Source organism: Bufo bufo, chromosome 5, assembly GCF_905171765.1.
Source record: "Bufo bufo chromosome 5, aBufBuf1.1, whole genome shotgun sequence".
NCBI classification, from domain to species: domain Eukaryota; kingdom Metazoa; phylum Chordata; class Amphibia; order Anura; family Bufonidae; genus Bufo; species Bufo bufo.
In genome coordinates this window covers 233,621,341-233,640,084 of record NC_053393.1, presented here as the reverse complement: position 1 = coordinate 233,640,084, position 18,744 = coordinate 233,621,341, and the positions used below count along the sequence as shown (strand labels likewise).

General features: G+C 41.8%; 1 protein-coding gene across 1 annotated transcript in view; it reads left to right on the top strand.

Moving 5' to 3' along the window:
• The window catches only part of VPS41 (VPS41 subunit of HOPS complex), a 321,046-nt gene that overhangs the window by 281,072 nt on the left and 21,230 nt on the right, over window positions 1-18,744 (top strand). Inside the window, exons 24-25 of the mRNA XM_040432167.1 lie at window positions 1,203-1,257; window positions 3,586-3,726. Of these exons, the coding sequence (XP_040288101.1) occupies window positions 1,203-1,257; window positions 3,586-3,726 (196 nt within the window). The remainder of the gene's footprint in view (window positions 1-1,202; window positions 1,258-3,585; window positions 3,727-18,744) is intronic.

The window sequence follows — 18,744 nt, the reverse complement described above, 5'->3', positions numbered from 1 at the left end:
GCGAGTTGAGTTAATGCCAAAGAGCTCTATTTTGGTCTCATCAGACCACAGCACCTTCTCCCAGTCACTCTCTGAATCATTCAGGTGTTCATTGGCAAACTTCAGACGGGCCTGCACATGTGCCTTCCTGAGCAGGGGGACCTTGCGAGCCCTGCAGGATTTTAATCCATTGCGGTGTAATGTGTTTCCAATGGTTTTCTTGGTGACTGTGGTCCCTGCTAATTTGAGGTCATTAACTAACTCCTCCCGTGTAGTTCTAGGATGCTTTTTCACCTTTCTCAGAACCATTGACACCCCACGAGGTGAGATCTTGCGTGGAGCCCCAGAGCGAGGTCGATTGATGGTCATTTTGTGCTCCTTCCATTTTCGAACAATCGCACCAACAGTTGTCACCTTCTCTCCCAGCTTCTTGCTAATGGTTTTGTAGCCCATTCCAGCCTTGTGCAGGTCTACAATTTTGTCTCTGACATCCTTGGACAGCTCTTTGGTCTTTCCCATGTTGGAGAGTTTGGAGTCTGCTTGATTGATTGATTCTGTGGACAGGTGTCTTTTATACAGGTGACTAGTTAAGACAGGTGTCCTTAATGAGGGTGACTAATTGAGTAGAAGTGTCTAACCACTCTGTGGGAGCCAGAACTCTTAATGGTTGGTAGGGGTTCAAATACTTATTTCACTCAATGAAATGCAAATCAGTTGCTATCTTTTATTTAAAGTTATTTTTTCGATTTTCCTTTTGATGTGCTATCTGCCACTGTTACAATAAACCTACCATTGAAATGATACTGTTCTGAGACTTTTCATTTCTTTGTCATTGGACAAACTTACAAAATCAGTGAGGGGTCAAATAATTATTTCCGCCACTGTATGTGGACTCTGTGCGGTGGTATTACCTGAAGTGTATGGCAGCATTATGTGGTGTCGTGGTGTGAATAATGGGTTCTACAGATTGTCCCTATACATGCTGAGAACAGAACTTTGTACAGGGACAATGTGAAGAGTCTACATGCTAATACATAATTAAGTAAAAGTATCCTGCACCTTTTATTTCTGCTGATTTTAGGATGTGAAGATGATGCAGCCTGAGACATTAATTTTTCTATGTACCATAATCTTTCTGTAATGTACAGATAAATTCTTATTATGTAACTTTAGTTAAGGTTAGACATACAATCTATCTTTTTTTTTCTCCTTCTTAATAACAGGCCCTTGAGATCTGTCAGCAGAGAAACTTTGTGGGAGAGACAGTATTTCTGTTAAGTAAGTAAATTACTGTATTGTGTTTAAGGGCCTGTTCACATTGAGTTTTTCAGCTTCTGTTTGAAATATAAATCATGAGATGCACCTCACATATTCCTCTGACGGATGTCTGCAACATTTGCCACTATATAGGCCAGTAATTCCCAACCTTTTTGCAACAGGAGATTCTTTGAAAGATGTTTCCACTCCAGGGGAACCCTTAAAGTTGTTTTGGGCCCTTTGGGGGACTCATTTTAAAAGTTGTGCACCGCAGCAGCCAATGACTGGCCTCAGCAGTTACGTTGGGACAGTAATTTCCTGCAGCAACACATGTGATCTTGGCCAGAAGTGAGCCACCATACTGGAGTGTTGTGGAGCAGGTTAGTATAATTCTTTCATTAGGTACCACACATACAGAGCCAAATCCTTGAAAACCCTTTTAATGCTTCCTGCCTCAAATAAGGTTGGTCCTCGGGGGGGAAGCATTCTAGATTTCTTATCCAGTTCTTTAATTTGGCCCAGATATATTTAGTGTTTTTAAAGTATCTTTGAGCAGGCTGAAATTATTGTGCCTTCCCTAAATGTCAAAGTGACAGGTCTTATAGTTGCTACAGTATGTTCAGTGCTCAGGAACCCTGTTTGGGAAACACTGGTAAAGGCATATAGTGGGATATGTCACCCATAAGCTCCCATTAGGGTATACCATCATATACCAGCCCCATTGAGGCTTTGTTGAGTAGTTGGAACCCTATGGCTATGCTTGGGGTATACTCTACATCGGGAGCTTTTCCTGGTGTATACACCAAGTGTAGGGTCATAATGTGTTGTGACTAGACTCTAGTCGCTTTTGAGGTATAGAGAAAAAAGGTGCAATTTCTGTTCAAATATTTAACCCTCTGGCGCTGCAAAATCCTGGACACAAGTGAGCAAAGAGTCCACACAATAAAATAGAAGGAAAAATGGATTGTGCTGCAGGAGAGTATACTAAAAATTATCAAAGTCACAAAGTTACTTATATTTTCATCCTAGGTAAATCTTCGGTCAAAAGGATTCATCCATATACATCAAACACAGACTGGAATGTAGAATTCTGAAATAGAATGGAGACCGCACAATGGTGTAGTAACTTCTTAAAGAGTGCAACCTAAACTCAGGTTATACTCACAGAACTCAGATGGTAATAAGCATAAAGAGCCGGCTCTGCGCTTTCATGTGTAAACGGCTAAAGATCTTGTCCGTCCGTCTGGTCTGGTGAACCGCATCTGAGGTGTGCAGCTCCTGGGTCCATGACAGCGCAGAGCCGGCTCTTTATGCTTATTACCATCTGAGTTCTGTGAGTATAACCTGAGTTTAGGTTGCACTCTTTAAGAAGTTACTACACCATTGTGCGGTCTCCATTCTATTTCAGAATTCTACATTCCAGTCTGTGTTTGATGTATATGGATGAATTCTTTTGACCGAAGATTTACCTAGGATGAAAATATAAGTAACTTTGTGACTTTGATAGCTTTTGAGGTATAGATTGTAATGTAATGAAGCGAAATTTTAATACACATAGATATGTTTCTCCCAAAGATGTTTAATGAACACATTTCAGTATCCCCTAGCCTTCACAATTACAGAATGCTCACATCTTGCTCTATGGGGTTTGAGACCCTGGTCCTCCTGTTGTCTACATTTGTTTTCTAAATTTCCACTCCCCTCCACTTCCTAATATTTAAATTTATGAAAAGGTTAACCCAACCTGTACATATACCGTAGTAGATGCAGTGGAAATGAGCTGCTAACAGCAGGTGGTCTCTAGGTGGTGTCTCTACCAACATATATATTTCACGTTAAACTCCAGTCGCTTTATTGCCTTTTTAGGCAGATTGGTTTATATTGTGTGAAAAAATGTAATTTTCAAGTTCAGATACATTAAAAAACTGTAAAATTAAATAGGTTGTCCCACCATAAGAAGTTATCCCCTATCCACAGGATAGGTATCTGACCAGTGGGAGTCCGAACAGTCAGATCACCACGGCTCAGATACTTATCTCCTAAGGGGATGAGCTCTTATGAAGGAAAAGGCCCTAGAAGTCTATTATGACTGGGAGATCTCTAAAGGGTTTATATGTGAAATAAAGATGATTCTAGGAAAGCGCTGGGGAAAGTGTTGGGGGATGGAAATGACAGCAGAAAAAAAGAAAGCAAAAAAAGAAAGTATTGAATGCCTTCTGTGCAATGGATAGTATTATTGGTGGATTTAAATTCTTTTTCGGCATATTGCTGTTTCTAGATTGTTTTCCTACTGCAGCTAAAGTTTAAATGTGTTACAAACCTACAAGATGTGTTCTATGTGTTTCACAGGTCGCATGGGTAACAGTCGAAGGGCACTGCAGATGATCATGGAGGAACTTAGAGATGTAGATAAAGCCATTGAGTTTGCGAAGGAGCAGGATGATGCAGAGCTGTGGGAGGACCTTATTCTGTACTCCATTGACAAACCACGTAAGACAAGAGCATTGCTTTCTACACTGCGCAACATTCAAGGGCATTTCTTTTCCTGGCCATAGTCTAAGTCTGGCGAAAACGGAATATCTTATCTGGAGTGTATCCAGATTTTCAGATGCCACTGTGAAGTACTGCATTGTCAGCATTCTGTAGAATTGAGTGAAGAATAGAGGAGATTCCTTCAGGGTGGTTTGTGCTTCTAGGTGACAATGATGAGCACAGTTATAATTAATGAATTTTGAAGTATCTGATGATTATATTGAGATTTAAAATTGTGTGTGTGTGTGTGTATTTTCCCCAATTCCTTAAGACCGCTAAAAAGTAATACACAAATAAACAAGGGGTACAAATATCCGAATACTGGAGCATTTTTAATACTTTAGCTCCCCAGCAACGCATTAAATGGGTTGTCCAGGTATTAATTTTGATGACCTGTCCTCAGGATAGGTCATCAGTATCTGATCAGTGGGGGTCTGACTCCCAGCACCCCCACCAATCAGCTGTTTGAGGATTCTGCAGCACTCCGTGAAGGCCACAACCTCTTTCTAGGCCAGTGATGTCACATTCATCAGTCACATGCTCTAGGAACAGCTCAGTCCCATTCCAATATCCAGTGGAAGGTGCTGTGCTTGGTAACTGGCAAGGAGGTGTAGTGATCAATTCAAGCAGCAGATCAGCAGGGGTGTCCGGTGTCGGACCTCCGCCATTCAGGTATTGATGACCTATCATGAGGATAGGTCATCAATATTAAACACCCAGAAAACCACTTTAAATGCACCATACGTTTAACCACTTCACATCCGCCCATAGGATATAAACGTCCTATGGGTGGATGTTTATCTCTGAATGGACATTCTGGAACATCCATTCAGAGATGGCTGCTGCGTGCTAATCGTGCAACTGCTGAGCGGGGGGCCCACTGTCAGTGACAGTAGGCCACCCCAGAGAGAAGGCAGGGACAGTTCCCAGGTGTCCCTGCCTTCTAGATCACTGTATACACAGCACTTAACAAATTCTTCCTGTCCCGGCCCGGCGGTCATGTGACTGCCGGGGTCGGGAGAGTGCAGGAGCTGTCAGATCTTTAACAGACCACGATCAGCCCTGCACTGAGGCTGTACAGTGTTGTGTTCTGCTGTGCAGCACATATGTACCCAAAAAATAAAAAAAATATGGCATTCAGAAATGGAGACACATAAACATAATTAGTTTTTCAAAAATGCTTTATTACATAAAACTGAAACAAAGAAAGTAGACATATTTGATATAATTGCATCCGTAACAACCTGCTCTACAAAAATAGCACATGATCTACCCAGATGAATGTTGTAAAAAATAAAAAAGTGTTACCTTGCCTCACAAAAAATGTAATATAGAGCAATAAAAAATCATATGTACCCCAAAATAGTACCAATCTACTGTAGGGGTGCATCAGGGGGGCTTAAAATGGGACATGGCATCTAAAAACCAGTTCAGCAAAATCTGCCTTCCAAAAACCATACGGTGCTCCTTTTCTTCTGCGCCGTGCCGTGTGCTTTTACATTAGTTTACGACCACATGTGGGGTGTTTGTGTAAACCGCAGAATCAGGGTAATAAATATTGAGTTTTGTTTGGCTGTTAACCCTCAATGTGTTAAAGAAATAAATAGATTAAAATGAAAAATCTGCCCAAAAAAATTAGAAATGTCATCTCCATTTTCCTTTAATTCTTGTGGAACATCTAAAGGGTTAACAAAGTTTGTAAAATCAGTTTTTAGTAACTTGAGGGGTTTAGTTTCTACAATGGGATCATTTATGGGGGGTTTCCACTATGTAAGCCCCACAAAGTGACTTCAGACCTGAACTGGCCCTTAAAAAGTCGGTATTGGAAATTTTCTTAAAAATTTTAAGAATTGCTTCTAAAATTCGAAGCCTTCTAACGTTTTAAATTTTTTTTAATGAAATTTACAAAATGATGCCAACATAAAGTAGACATATGAGGAATGTTAAGTAATACATATTTTATGAGGTATCACTTTCTGTTTTAAAACCTGAGAAATAGAAATTTTGAAAATTGCTAATTTTTGTAAATTTTGGATTATTTTATAAATAAAGGTGAAATTTATCGATTCAAATTTACCACTGTAATAATTTACAATGTGTCACGAGAAAACAGTCTAAGGCTACTTTCACACTTGCGTTCAGGGTTCCGCTTGTGAGTTCCGTTTGAAGGCTCTCACAAGCGGCCCCGAACGGATCCGTACTGCCCTAATGCATTCTGAGTGGATGCGGATCCGCTCAGAATGCATCAGTTTGGCACCGTTTGGCCTCCGTTCCGCTCAGCAGGCGGACACCTGAACGCAGCTTGCAGCGTTTTCGTGTCCGCCTGGCCGTGTGGAGCCAAACGGATCCGTCCAGACTTACAATGCAAGTCAATGAGGACGGATCCGTTTGACGTTGACACAATATGGTGCAATTGCAAACGGATCCGTCCCCTATTGACTTTCAATGTAAAGTCAGGAGTCCCTATTAATATACCATCAGATCGGAGTTTTCTCCAATCCAATGGTATATTTTTACTTGAAGCGTCCCCATCACCATGGGAACGCCTCTATGTTAGAATATACCATCGGATTTCAGTTAGATCGTGAAACTCAGATCCGACAGTATATTCTAACACAGAGGCGTTCCCATGGTGATGGGGACGCTTCAAGTTTGAATATACTAAAAGAACTGTGTACATGACTGCCCCCTGCTGCCGGGCAGACCACTCCCCCCCCCCCCTGTTTTTAACTCATTGTGGCCGACCCCCCCATCATTGGTGGCAGCGGAGAATTCCGATCGGAGTCCCAGTTTAATCGCTGGGACTCCGATCGGTAACCATGGCAACCAGGACGCTACTGCATTCCTGGCTGCCATGGTTACGTAGCAATTTTAGAAGCATTATACTTACCTGCGATGTCTGTGACCGGCCCGGCGCTCCTCCTACTGGTAAGTGAAAAGTCTGTGCGGCGCATTGCTTATAGCACAGACCTTTCACTTACCAGTAGGAGGAGCGCCCGGCCGGTCTCAGACATCGCAGGTAAGTATACTTATACGTATGCTTCTAAAATTGCTAAGTGCTAAGTAACCATGGCAACCAGGACTGCAGTAGCGTCCTGGTTGCCATGGTTACCGATCGGAGTCCCAGCGATTAAACTGGGACTCCGATCGGAACTCTCCGCTGCCACCAATGATGGGGGGTCGGTCATTTTAATTAGGGGGGCCGGCCTCACTGGCCACCAATGAATTAAAAACAGGGGGGGGGCGGCCGCACTGGCCACCAATGAGTTAAAAACAGGGGGGGAGGAGGGGGCCGGCCGCACTGGCCACCATTGAGTTAAAAATAGGAAGGGGGGGGCGGCCGCACTGGCCACCAATGAGTTAAAAACAGGGGGGGGAGGGGGGGGTCTGGCAGCAGGGGGCAGTCATGTACACAGTTCTTTTAGTATATTCTAACTTGAAGCGTCCCCATCACCATGGGAACGCCTCTGTGTTAGAATAGACTGTCGGATCTGAGTTTTCACAAAGTGAAAAATCAGATCTGAAAAAAAACTGTTATGCAAACGGATCCGTTCTGAACGGATGCAAGCGTTTGCATTATAGGAGCGTATCCGTCTGTACAGACATCAGACGGATCCGCTCCGAACGCAAGTGTGAAAGTAGCCTCAGAATGGCTTGGATAAGTGAAAGCATTCCAAAGTTATTACCATAAAATGACACGTCAGATTTACAAAATTGAGCCTGGTCAGGAAGAGGCAAATGGCACGGATGTGAAGTGGTTAATAATTCTTTGCAGTTTTTGCTGATAATATAATGTACAGTTAGTTCCATATATATTTGGACAGAGACAACATTTTAAAAATTTTTGTTCTGTACATTACCACAATGGATTTTGAACAAAACAATTCAGATGCAGTTGAAGTTCAGACTTTCAGCTTTAATTCAGTGGGTTGACAAAATGATTACATAAAAATGTGAGGAACTAAAGCATTTTTTAAACTCAATCCCTTCATTTCAGGGGCTCAAAAGTAATTGGACAAATTAAATAATTGTAAATAAAATGTTAATTTCTAATACTTGGTTGAAAACCCTTTTTGGGCAATGACTGCCTGAAGTCTTGAACTCATGGAGATCACCAGACGCTGTGTTTCCTCCTGGCTTCGCCAGGCCTTTACTGCTGCGGTTTTCAGTTGCTGTTTGTTTGTGGGCCTTTCTGTCTGAAGTTTAGTCTTTATCAAGTGAAATGCTCTATTGCAGGCATGGCCAACCTGCAGCTCTCCAGCGTTTGTAAAACTACAACTCCCATCATGCCCTGCTGTAGGCTGATAGCTGTAGGTAGTTTGGGCATGCTGGGAGTTGTAGTTTTGCAACAGCTGGAGAGCCTCAGGTTGGCCATCCCTGCTCTATTGGGTTCAGATCAGGTGACTGACTTGGCCATTCAAGAATATCCCACTTCTTTTCTTTAATAAACTCCTGGGTTGCTTTGGCTTTATGTTTTGGGTCATTGTCCATCTGTATTATGAAACGCCGACCAATCAGTTTGGCTGGATTTGAGCACACAGTTTGACTCTGAAAACCCCAGAATTCATCCGGCTGCTTCTGTCCTGTGTAACATCATCAATAAACACTAGGGACCCAGTGCCACTGGCAGCCATGTATGCCCAAGCCATCACACTGCCTCCACCGTGTTTTACAGATGATGTGGTATGCTTTGGATCATGAGCTGTACCATGCCTTCGCCATACTTTTTTCTCTCCATCTGGTAGAGGTTGATCTTGGTTTCATCTGTCCAAAGAATGTTCTTGACCTGGCAAACTGTTGTGAAGGGTGTTTTCTTCACTAGGGAAATAATTCTTCGGTCATCCACCACAGCTGTTTTCCGTGGTCTTCCGGATCTTTTGGTGTTGCTGAGCTCACCGATGCGTTCCTTCTTTTTAAGGATGTTCCAAACAATTGTTTTGGCCACACCTAATGTTTTTGCTATCTCTCTGATAGGTTTGTTTTTTTTTTTTCAGCCCAATGATGGCTTGCTTCACTGATAGTGACAGCTCTTTGGATCTCATCTTGAGAGTTGACAGCAACAGATTCCAAATGCAAATAGCACACTTGAAATTAACTCTGGACCTTTTATCTGCTCATTGTAATTGGTATAATGAGGGGATAACACACACCTGGCCATGGAACAGCCGAAAAGCCAATTGTCCCATTACTTTTGGTCCCTTAACAAGTGGGAGGCACATATGCAAACTGTTGTAATTCCTACACCGTTCACCTGATTTGGATGTAAATACCCTCAAATTAAAGCTGACAGTCTGCAGTTAAAGCACATCTTATTTGGTTCATTTCAAATCCATTGTGGTGGTGTATAGAGTCAAAAATGTTAGAATTGTGTCAATGTCCCAATATTTATTGACCTGACTGTATATTAATTCAATTAGACCATCTGACTAGAATTACAATCAGTTCTCTGTCTTTGTGGCTTTCCTGGATTGATCTGATAATTGATCTGATGTTTTTTTTTTACTTGCTGGCTCCTGATAACTTTTATCCCCCACCCGGAAGGTGGGCTTGGTTTGGTCTTTCACGTGACTAATTAGATCATAGTGCATCAATTTGCCACTGCTCTCTTACTCACCACCACCACCACCGGACACTAGTGTTCTAGGTCACAGTTTGTGTAATTATAATCAAATCTTCTATTTCCTTTTAATCTGACAAAAAGATAACATTTGACCTAATTCTAGGACCAAGTTATAAATATAGATAAGGACAACATTTTTTAATTTTTTTCTCTCCCTTTTTTTATTTTTTTCTCTTTCTTTTTTTTTTTACATTCAATAACACTTTAATAATTGTCCAACAATAACCATTACAAAAAACATGTCATTATTAACCACCTCCGGACCGCTGTACGCAGATTCGCGTTCCGGAGGTGGCAGCCCTGCGCTCAGCGACGCATATACGCGTCATCTCGCGTGAGCCGGGATTTCCTGTGAACGCGCGCACACAGGCGCGCACGCTCACAGGAACGGAAGGTAAGAGAGTTGATCTCCAGCCTGCCAGCGGCGATCGTTCGCTGGCAGGCTGGAGATGTGCTTTTTTTAACCCCTAACAGGTATATTAGACGCTGTTTTGATAACAGCGTCTAATATACCTGCTACCTGGTCCTCTGGTGGTCCCCTTTGTTTGGATCGACCACCAGAGGACACAGGTAGCTCAGTAAAGTCCCACCAAGCACCACTACACTACACTACCCCCCCCCCCCCCCGTCACTTATTAACCCCTTATTAGCCCCTGATCACCCCATATAGACTCCCTGATCACCCCCCTGTCATTGATTACACCCCTGTCATTGATCAACCCCCTGTAAAGCTCCATTCAGATGTCCGCATGATTTTTACGGATCCACTGATAGATGGATCGGATCCGCAAAACGCATACGGACGTCTGAATGAAGCCTTACAGGGGCGTGATCAATGACTGTGGTTATCACCCCATATAGACTCCCTGATCACCCCCCTGTCATTGATTACCCCCCTGTAAAGCTCCATTCAGATGTCCGCATGATTTTTACGGATCCACTGATAGATGGATCGGATCCGCAAAACGCATACGGACGTCTGAATGAAGCCTTACAGGGGCGTGATCAATGACTGTGGTTATCACCCCATATAGACTCCCTGATCACCACCCTGTCATTGATTACACCCCTGTCATTGATCAACCCCCTGTAAAGCTCCATTCAGATGTCCGCATGATTTTTACGGATCCACTGATAGATGGATCGGATCCGCAAAACGCATACGGACGTCTGAATGAAGCCTTACAGGGGCGTGATCAATGACTGTGGTTATCACCCCATATAGACTCCCTGATCACCCCCCTGTCATTGATTACCCCCCTGTCATTGATCAACCCCCTGTAAAGCTCCATTCAGATGTCCGCATGATTTTTACGGATCCACTGATAGATGGATCGGATCCGCAAAACGCATACGGACGTCTGAATGAAGCCTTACAGGGGCGTGATCAATGACTGTGGTTATCACCCCATATAGACTCCCTGATCACCCCCCTGTCATTGATTACACCCCTGTCATTGATCAACCCCCTGTAAAGCTCCATTCAGATGTCCGCATGATTTTTACGGATCCACTGATAGATGGATCGGATCCGCAAAACGCATACGGACGTCTGAATGAAGCCTTACAGGGGCGTGATCAATGACTGTGGTTATCACCCCATATAGACTCCCTGATCACCCCCCTGTCATTGATTACACCCCTGTCATTGATCAACCCCCTGTAAAGCTCCATTCAGATGTCCGCATGATTTTTACGGATCCACTGATAGATGGATCGGATCCGCAAAACGCATACGGACGTCTGAATAAAGCCTTACAGGGGCATGATCAATGACTGTGGTGATCACCCCATATAGACTCCCTGATCACCCCCCTGTCATTGATTACCCCCCTGTCATTGATCAACCCCCTGTAAAGCTCCATTCAGATGTCCGCATGATTTTTACGGATCCACTGATAGATGGATCGGATCCGCAAAACGCATACGGACGTCTGAATGAAGCCTTACAGGGGCGTGATCAATGACTGTGGTTATCACCCCATATAGACTCCCTGATCACCCCCCTGTCATTGATTACACCCCTGTCATTGATCAACCCCCTGTAAAGCTCCATTCAGATGTCCGCATGATTTTTACGGATCCACTGATAGATGGATCGGATTCGCAAAACACATACAGGCGTCTCCCTGGAGCCTTCCAGGGGGGGTGATCACCCCATATAGACTCCCTGATCACCCCCCTGTCATTGATCACCCCCCCTGTCATTGATCACCCCCCCCTGTCATGCTGCATTCAGATGTCCGTATGATTTTTACGGATACATGGATCGGATCCGCAAAACACATACGGACATCTGAATGGAGCCTTACAGGGGCGTGATCAATGACTGTGGTGATCACCCCATATAGACTCCCTGATCACCCCCCTGTCATTGATCACCCCCCCTGTCATTGATCACCCCCCCTGTCATTGATCACCCCCCCTGTCATTGATCACCCTCTGTAGGGCTCCATTCAGACATTTTTTTGGCCCAAGTTAGCGGAATTATTTTTTTTTTTTCTTACAAAGTCTCATATTCCACTAACTTGTGTCAAAAAATAAAATCTCACATGAACTCACCATACCCCTCACGGAATCCAAATGCGTAAAATTTTTTAGACATTTATATTCCAGACTTCTTCTCACGCTTTAGGGCCCCTAGAATGCCAGGGCAGTATAAATGGGCAGTATAAATACCCCACATGTGACCCCATTTCGGAAAGAAGACACCCCCAGGTATTCCGTGAGGGGCATATTTAGTCCATGAAAGATTGAAATTTTTGTCCCAAGTTAGCGGAACGGGAGACTTTGTGAGAAAAAAATAAAAAATATCAATTTCCGCTAACTTGTGCCAAAAAAAATAAATTTCTATGAACTCGCCATGCCCCTCATTGAATACCTTGGGGTGTCTTCTTTCCAAAATGGGGTCACATGTGGGGTATTTATACTGCCCTGGCATTCTAGGGGCCCCAAAGCGTGAGAAGAAGTCTGGTATCCAAATGTCTAAAAATGCCCTCCTAAAAGGAATTTGGGCCCCTTTGCGCATCTAGGCTGCAAAAAAGTGTCACACATCTGGTATCGCCGTACTCAGGAGAAGTTGGGGAATGTGTTTTGGGGTGTCATTTTACATATACCCATGCTGGGTGAGAGAAATATCTTGGTCAAATGCCAACTTTGTATAAAAAAATGGGAAAAGTTGTCTTTTGCCAAGATATTTCTCTCACCCAGCATGGGTATATGTAAAATGACACCCCAAAACACATTCCCCAACTTCTCCTGAATACGGCGATACCACATGTGTGACACTTTTTTGCAGCCTAGGTGGGCAAAGGGGCCCATATTCCAAAGAGCACCTTTAGGATTTTTACAGGTCATTTACCTACTTACCACACATTAGGGCCCCTGGAAAATGCCAGGGCAGTATAACTACCCCACAAGTGACCCCATTTTGGAAAGAAGACACCCCAAGGTATTCCGTGAGGGGCATGGCAAGTTCCTAGAATTTTTTATTTTTTGTCACAAGTTAGTGGAAAATGATGATTTTTTTTTTGATTTTTTTTTTGATTTTTTTTTCATACAAAGTCTCATATTCCACTAACTTGTGACAAAAAATAAAAACTTCCATGAACTCACTATGCCCATCAGCGAATACCTTGGGGTCTCTTCTTTCCAAAATGGGGTCACTTGTGGGGTATTTATACTGCCCTGGCATTCTAGGGGCCCAAATGTGTGGTAAGGAGTTTGAAATCAAATTCTGTAAAAAATGACCTGTGAAATCCGAAAGGTGCTCTTTGGAATATGGGCCCCTTTGCCCACCTAGGCTGCAAAAAAGTGTCACACATCTGGTATCTCTGTATTCAGGAGAAGTTGAGGAATGTGTTTTGGGGTGTCTTTTTACATATACCCATGCTGGGTGAGATAAATATCTTGGTCAAATGCCAACTTTGTATAAAAAAATGGGAAAAGTTGTCTTTTGCCAAGATATTTCTCTCACACAGCATGGGTATATGTAAAAAGACACCCCAAAACACATTCCCCAACTTCTCCTGAATACAGAGATACCAGATGTGTGACACTTTTTTGCAGCCTAGGTGGGCAAAGGGGCCCATATTCCAAAGAGCACCTTTCGGATTTCACTGGTCATTTTTTACAGAATTTGATTTCAAACTCCTTACCACACATTTGGGCCCCTAGAATGCCAGGGCAGTATAACTACCCCACAAGTGACCCCATTTTGGAAAGAAGAGACCCCAAGGTATTCGCTGATGGGCATAGTGAGTTCATGGAAGTTTTTATTTTTTGTCACAAGTTAGTGGAATATGAGACTTTGTATGAAAAAAAAAAATCATCATTTTCCACTAACTTGTGACAAAAAATAAAAAATTCTAGGAACTTGCCATGCCCCTCACGGAATACCTTAGGGTGTCTTCTTTCCAAAATGGGGTCACTTGTGGGGTAGTTATACTGCCCTGGCATTCTAGGGGCCCAAATGTGTGGTAAGGAGTTTGAAATCAAATTCTGTAAAAAATGACCTGTGAAATCCGAAAGGTGCTCTTTGGAATATGGGCCCCTTTGCCCACCTAGGCTGCAAAAAAGTGTCACAACATCTGGTATCTCCGTACTCAGGAGAAGTTGGGGAATGTGTTTTGGGGTGTCATTTTACATATACCCATGCTGGGTGAGAGAAATATCTTGGCAAAAGACAACTTTTCCCATTTTTTTATACAAAGTTGGCATTTGACCAAGATATTTATCTCACCCAGCATGGGTATATGTAAAAAGACACCCCAAAACACATTCCTCAACTTCTCCTGAATACAGAGATACCAGATGTGTGACACTTTTTTGCAGCCTAGGTGGGCAAAGAGGCCCATATTCCAAAGAGCACCTTTCGGATTTTACTGGTCATTTTTTACAGAATTTGATTTCAAACTCCTTACCACACATTTGGGCCCCTAGAATGCCAGGGCAGTATAACTACCCCACAAGTGACCCCATTTTGGAAAGAAGAGACCCCAAGGTATTTCGTGATGGGCATAGTGAGTTCATAGAAGTTTTTATTTTTTGTCACAAGTTAGTGGAATATGAGACTTTGTAAGAAAAAAAAAAAAATAATCATGATTTTCCGCTAACTTGTGACAAAAAATAAAAAGTTCTATGAACTCACTATGCCCATCAGCGAATACCTTAGGGTGTGTACTTTCCGAAATGGGGTCATTTGTGGGGTGTTTGTACTGTCTGGGCATTGTAGAACCTCAGGAAACATGACAGGTGCTCAGAAAGTCAGAGCTGCTTCAAAAAGCGGAAATTCACATTTTTGTACCATAGTTTGTAAACGCTATAACTTTTACCCAAACCATTTTTTTTTTACCCAAACATTTTTTTTTTATCAAAGACATGTAGAACAATAAATTTAGAGCAAAATTTATATATGGATCTCGTTTTTTTTGCAAAATTTTACAACTGAAAGTGAAAAATGTCATTTTTTTGCAAAAAAATCGTTAAATTTCGATTAATAACAAAAAAAAGTAAAAATGTCAGCAGCAATGAAATACCACCAAATGAAAGCTCTATTAGTGAGAAGAAAAGGAGGTAAAATTCATTTGGGTGGTAAGTTGCATGACCGAGCAATAAACGGTGAAAGTAGTGTAGTGCTGAAGTGTAAAAAGTGGCCTGGTCTTTCAGGGTGTTTAAGCACTGGGGGCTGAGGTGGTTAACATATATCAGCATATTTTCCTTTAGCCCTCCCCCCGCGATGCGTCTTCCTTCCTGAGACAGAGGAGTAGTGGTGACGGGTGAAGAGCGGGGAGGCTCTATGAGTTCCAGTCTCCCCAAATTCCAAACCATTTTTTTCTCAGTATTTCTCTGCTTATACAAAATATATTCATATCTCTTAGTAGTATTCACCAGATTCAACCATGTATTCATAGTGGGACTGTTTCGTGAAAATCAGTAACGTGCTATCAAAAGTCGTGCCAAAAACATTTTTTGATGTTGCGGACAGCTCACCTTGGCCAACTCACCCAGTACCCAACATTCAGCGGAGAAAGGGATCCGCACCTTCAATTTTCCCTCAATATATTTAGAAATAGCCCCCCAATAGTGTTTCAGCTCAGCACAGGACCAGAACATATGCAAATAATCCGCTTCAGGAGCATCACACCTAGGGCAATTGGAATCATTCCTAATCCCACATCTATTAAGCCAGAGAGGTGTAACATAAAGTCTATGTAAAATATTAAAATGCACCACAACATGATTAAAATTATGTGAAACCAATTTTAAATTCAAAGTTACCTTCTGCTGGTCATCCAAATGGATCATTGGACACTCATTTTTGCCAAGTCCTCTGGCCAGCAGAAGAAACACCTCCAAATCAAAATAAAAGTATATTTTTATAAAGGTGAGAAATCTTCATCTTCTGATCCAAATTCCCTATCCACTCATTAAATTGTGTTGAGGTGTCTATTTGAAACCTATTTTTTTCCTTTATACTCAAAAGTGCCGATCTTAACCGTAGATAACGAAACCATAATAATTTCTGTGCTTTTTCTCTCTGTGATAATTCTACAAATGAAATAATATCTCCATTACTTACTACCTGTGTCAAATATAAAATATAACTTTTTTGCCAATATTGTTGCTTAGCTAATTTGTAAATGCTGATTATACCATAAAGGAGTGCATCCTAGTGAACCTTTCACTCCACACCATAGTCTAATAGAATACCATGACTTCATAAAAAGATTCCTGGCTGATCTAAGTTCTCTAACGGAGTTGATCAGTTGATCAGACTCCAGTAGAGTAAAAAAATTATCATATGGAGATCTGTTCACTAAGTTCCTGCAAAGTGGGCTCTCTTTCCATTCCCGGAGAAAACAAAACTGTTCAGCTAAGAAATATCCCTTAAAACAAGGGAGGTTAACTCCTCCCCTCTCCAGGGGCTTATACCAATGCTCTAAGTTAAGTCTTAGCCGTTTCCTCCCCCAAAGTAGATCATTAATAATCCTTTCATCACCTTAAAGAATCTATCCGGGTTCCAGACTGGAGAATTCCTAAAGAGATAGAGTAGCTGAGGGAGAATCACCATCTTAACTAAAGATATTCTATCAGCCTTTGATAAAGGTAAACCAAGCCACGTTGTTATTTTTAACCTTAACTTATTAATCAGTGGCATCAAGTTAAGAGGAATAAAATCTTCCACCCTAGGGGAGACTATAATACCAAGATACTCAAAGGAGTCAGCAATTTTCAGGGTGTTCAGCGAACTATCATTGGGGAATGAGAATTTTTCTAAGGGCGTAGTGGTTATGTCTAGTGGCATAATCGTGGTTTTATCCAAATTCACATCCAGACCTGAGGCTTCTCCAAAAGAGTTAAAAATTTGCATAGTAGTTAACAGAGTAGATTCTGTCTGTTGGACATAGAATAAAATATCATCGGCATATAAAGAAATGCGATCTTCCGTTCCCAATACCCCAAACCCTAGTATCCTAGGATCCTGTCTAACCCTGGCAGCCAAAGGTTCAATATAGATATCAAATAGAAGACGAGATAGTGGACATCCCTGGCGAGTGCCCCTAGTCATGGGAAAGCTTCTTGTAAGATGTCCATTTATATTTAATCTTGCCGTAGGAGATCTATAGAGAAGCTTAACCATATTAATAAACCTAGAGCCAAAGCCCATCCTATGAAGCACTCTCCATAGAAATCCCCACTCAGCTCTATCAAAAGCCTTAGACGCATCTATAGACAGGATAGATCGTGAAGGCCCTCCAGAGGTCTGTATATTAAAGAAAAGACTATGTAAGTTATAATGAGTCCCCTTATTAGGAATAAAGCCATTCTGGTCTGGATATATAATTGTTGTCATAACACTAGATAGCCTCATAGCTAAGATTTTGGAAAAGAGTTTAACATCTGTGTTCAGCAGAGAAATAGGTCTATTAGATCCCAACTCATTAGGGTCTTTACCCTTCTTTAATATTACTGTTATCACGGCCTCTGTCATTGTTTCTGGAAGGACTCCCTCTTTTATTGAGTTAGAGAGTGTTCTCCACAGATGGGGAAAAACAACCTCCCCATATTTACGATAAAACTCATACGGGAGTCCATCCAATTCGGGAGAGGAGTTACCTGAGCAGGCCTTAATTGCATCCTCTATCTCTTGGGGACTCAAGTCCATCTCCAAACGTTCCTTTTGCCCATCTGTAAGAACCGGGAGGGAAACAGAGTCCAAGTATGAGTTCATCGCAGCCTCTGAGAGGACACTCTCCGATTTATACAATTCACCAAAATTCTTTATAAATACTTCTAATATTCCCTCCTGATCTTCCACAATAGTACCATCAGACATACGCATACTACGGATCTCTTTCTTTGAATCCTGGCTTGCTATTACTCTAGCCAGCATCTTCCCAGGGCGGCCTGCCTCTGAAAAATATTTTTGTCCTCTTAAAAAAGCTTCTGTTGTGCTTTATCCAGAAAAAAGTCAGAAAACGCCTGACTTGTCTTCTGCATAATCTCTCTACCTTCCTCTGTTTTCCCCTTAGCATACCTAGCCATTCCTACAGCGGCTGCTTCCTCTAATTCTTTCTCCTTCATAGCATAGAGTTTACTAAGATTTGCAATTGTGCTGATAAAGATCCCTCTCATAAACGCATCCCAAATATATAGAAATTTAGCTAAGGCATAGATCCTGTCCCAAAAGGAGATAATCTCCTTTTCTATCTGATTATGAATCTCAATTATTAATAGCCAGTGGGGATTCAATCTAAATGGTGGTTTCACTCTAGCATCATTCCCAGCCAGGACAACATTTTAGGCAACGAACTCTCAGACATTCAGTCTACTTCAAAAATATACAAGTTTTAAACAAACTCTATCTCAAGACACATAATCTCTTTAGCTACACATTCTTTAGCCCTTACTATAAATGTCTTCACACACTCAAAGACTATACTGGAAACCTTACCTAATTTTCTATAGTGAAAGAATATACTTTGATGACAAGATTATACATGACTTAAGTTTCTTAAAACATACACCTATAGGATAAATCATATAATATCACTCATATTATGGTTATATTTATTGGGAGGAAAAAGAAAAACTTTAGCACATTTAGTCCATTTTTTTCAATACCTAAAACCTCTTAATGGTATCTGTCTCTACCTTCCCCCTCGATTTATGACCTGGGAAATGTTTATGTAAAGATTCTTGAGTTTCTTTGCACTTATCTGTCTGGGAAAATCAACTGACTTTGACCTTAGAAACCAGACAATATGGTTACCATAAGGTTCATATACGAATCTGCAATGTGATCTGTATAGGCCTTCACAATATGGATTCATTTCTGTCCATTAGTTCTGATA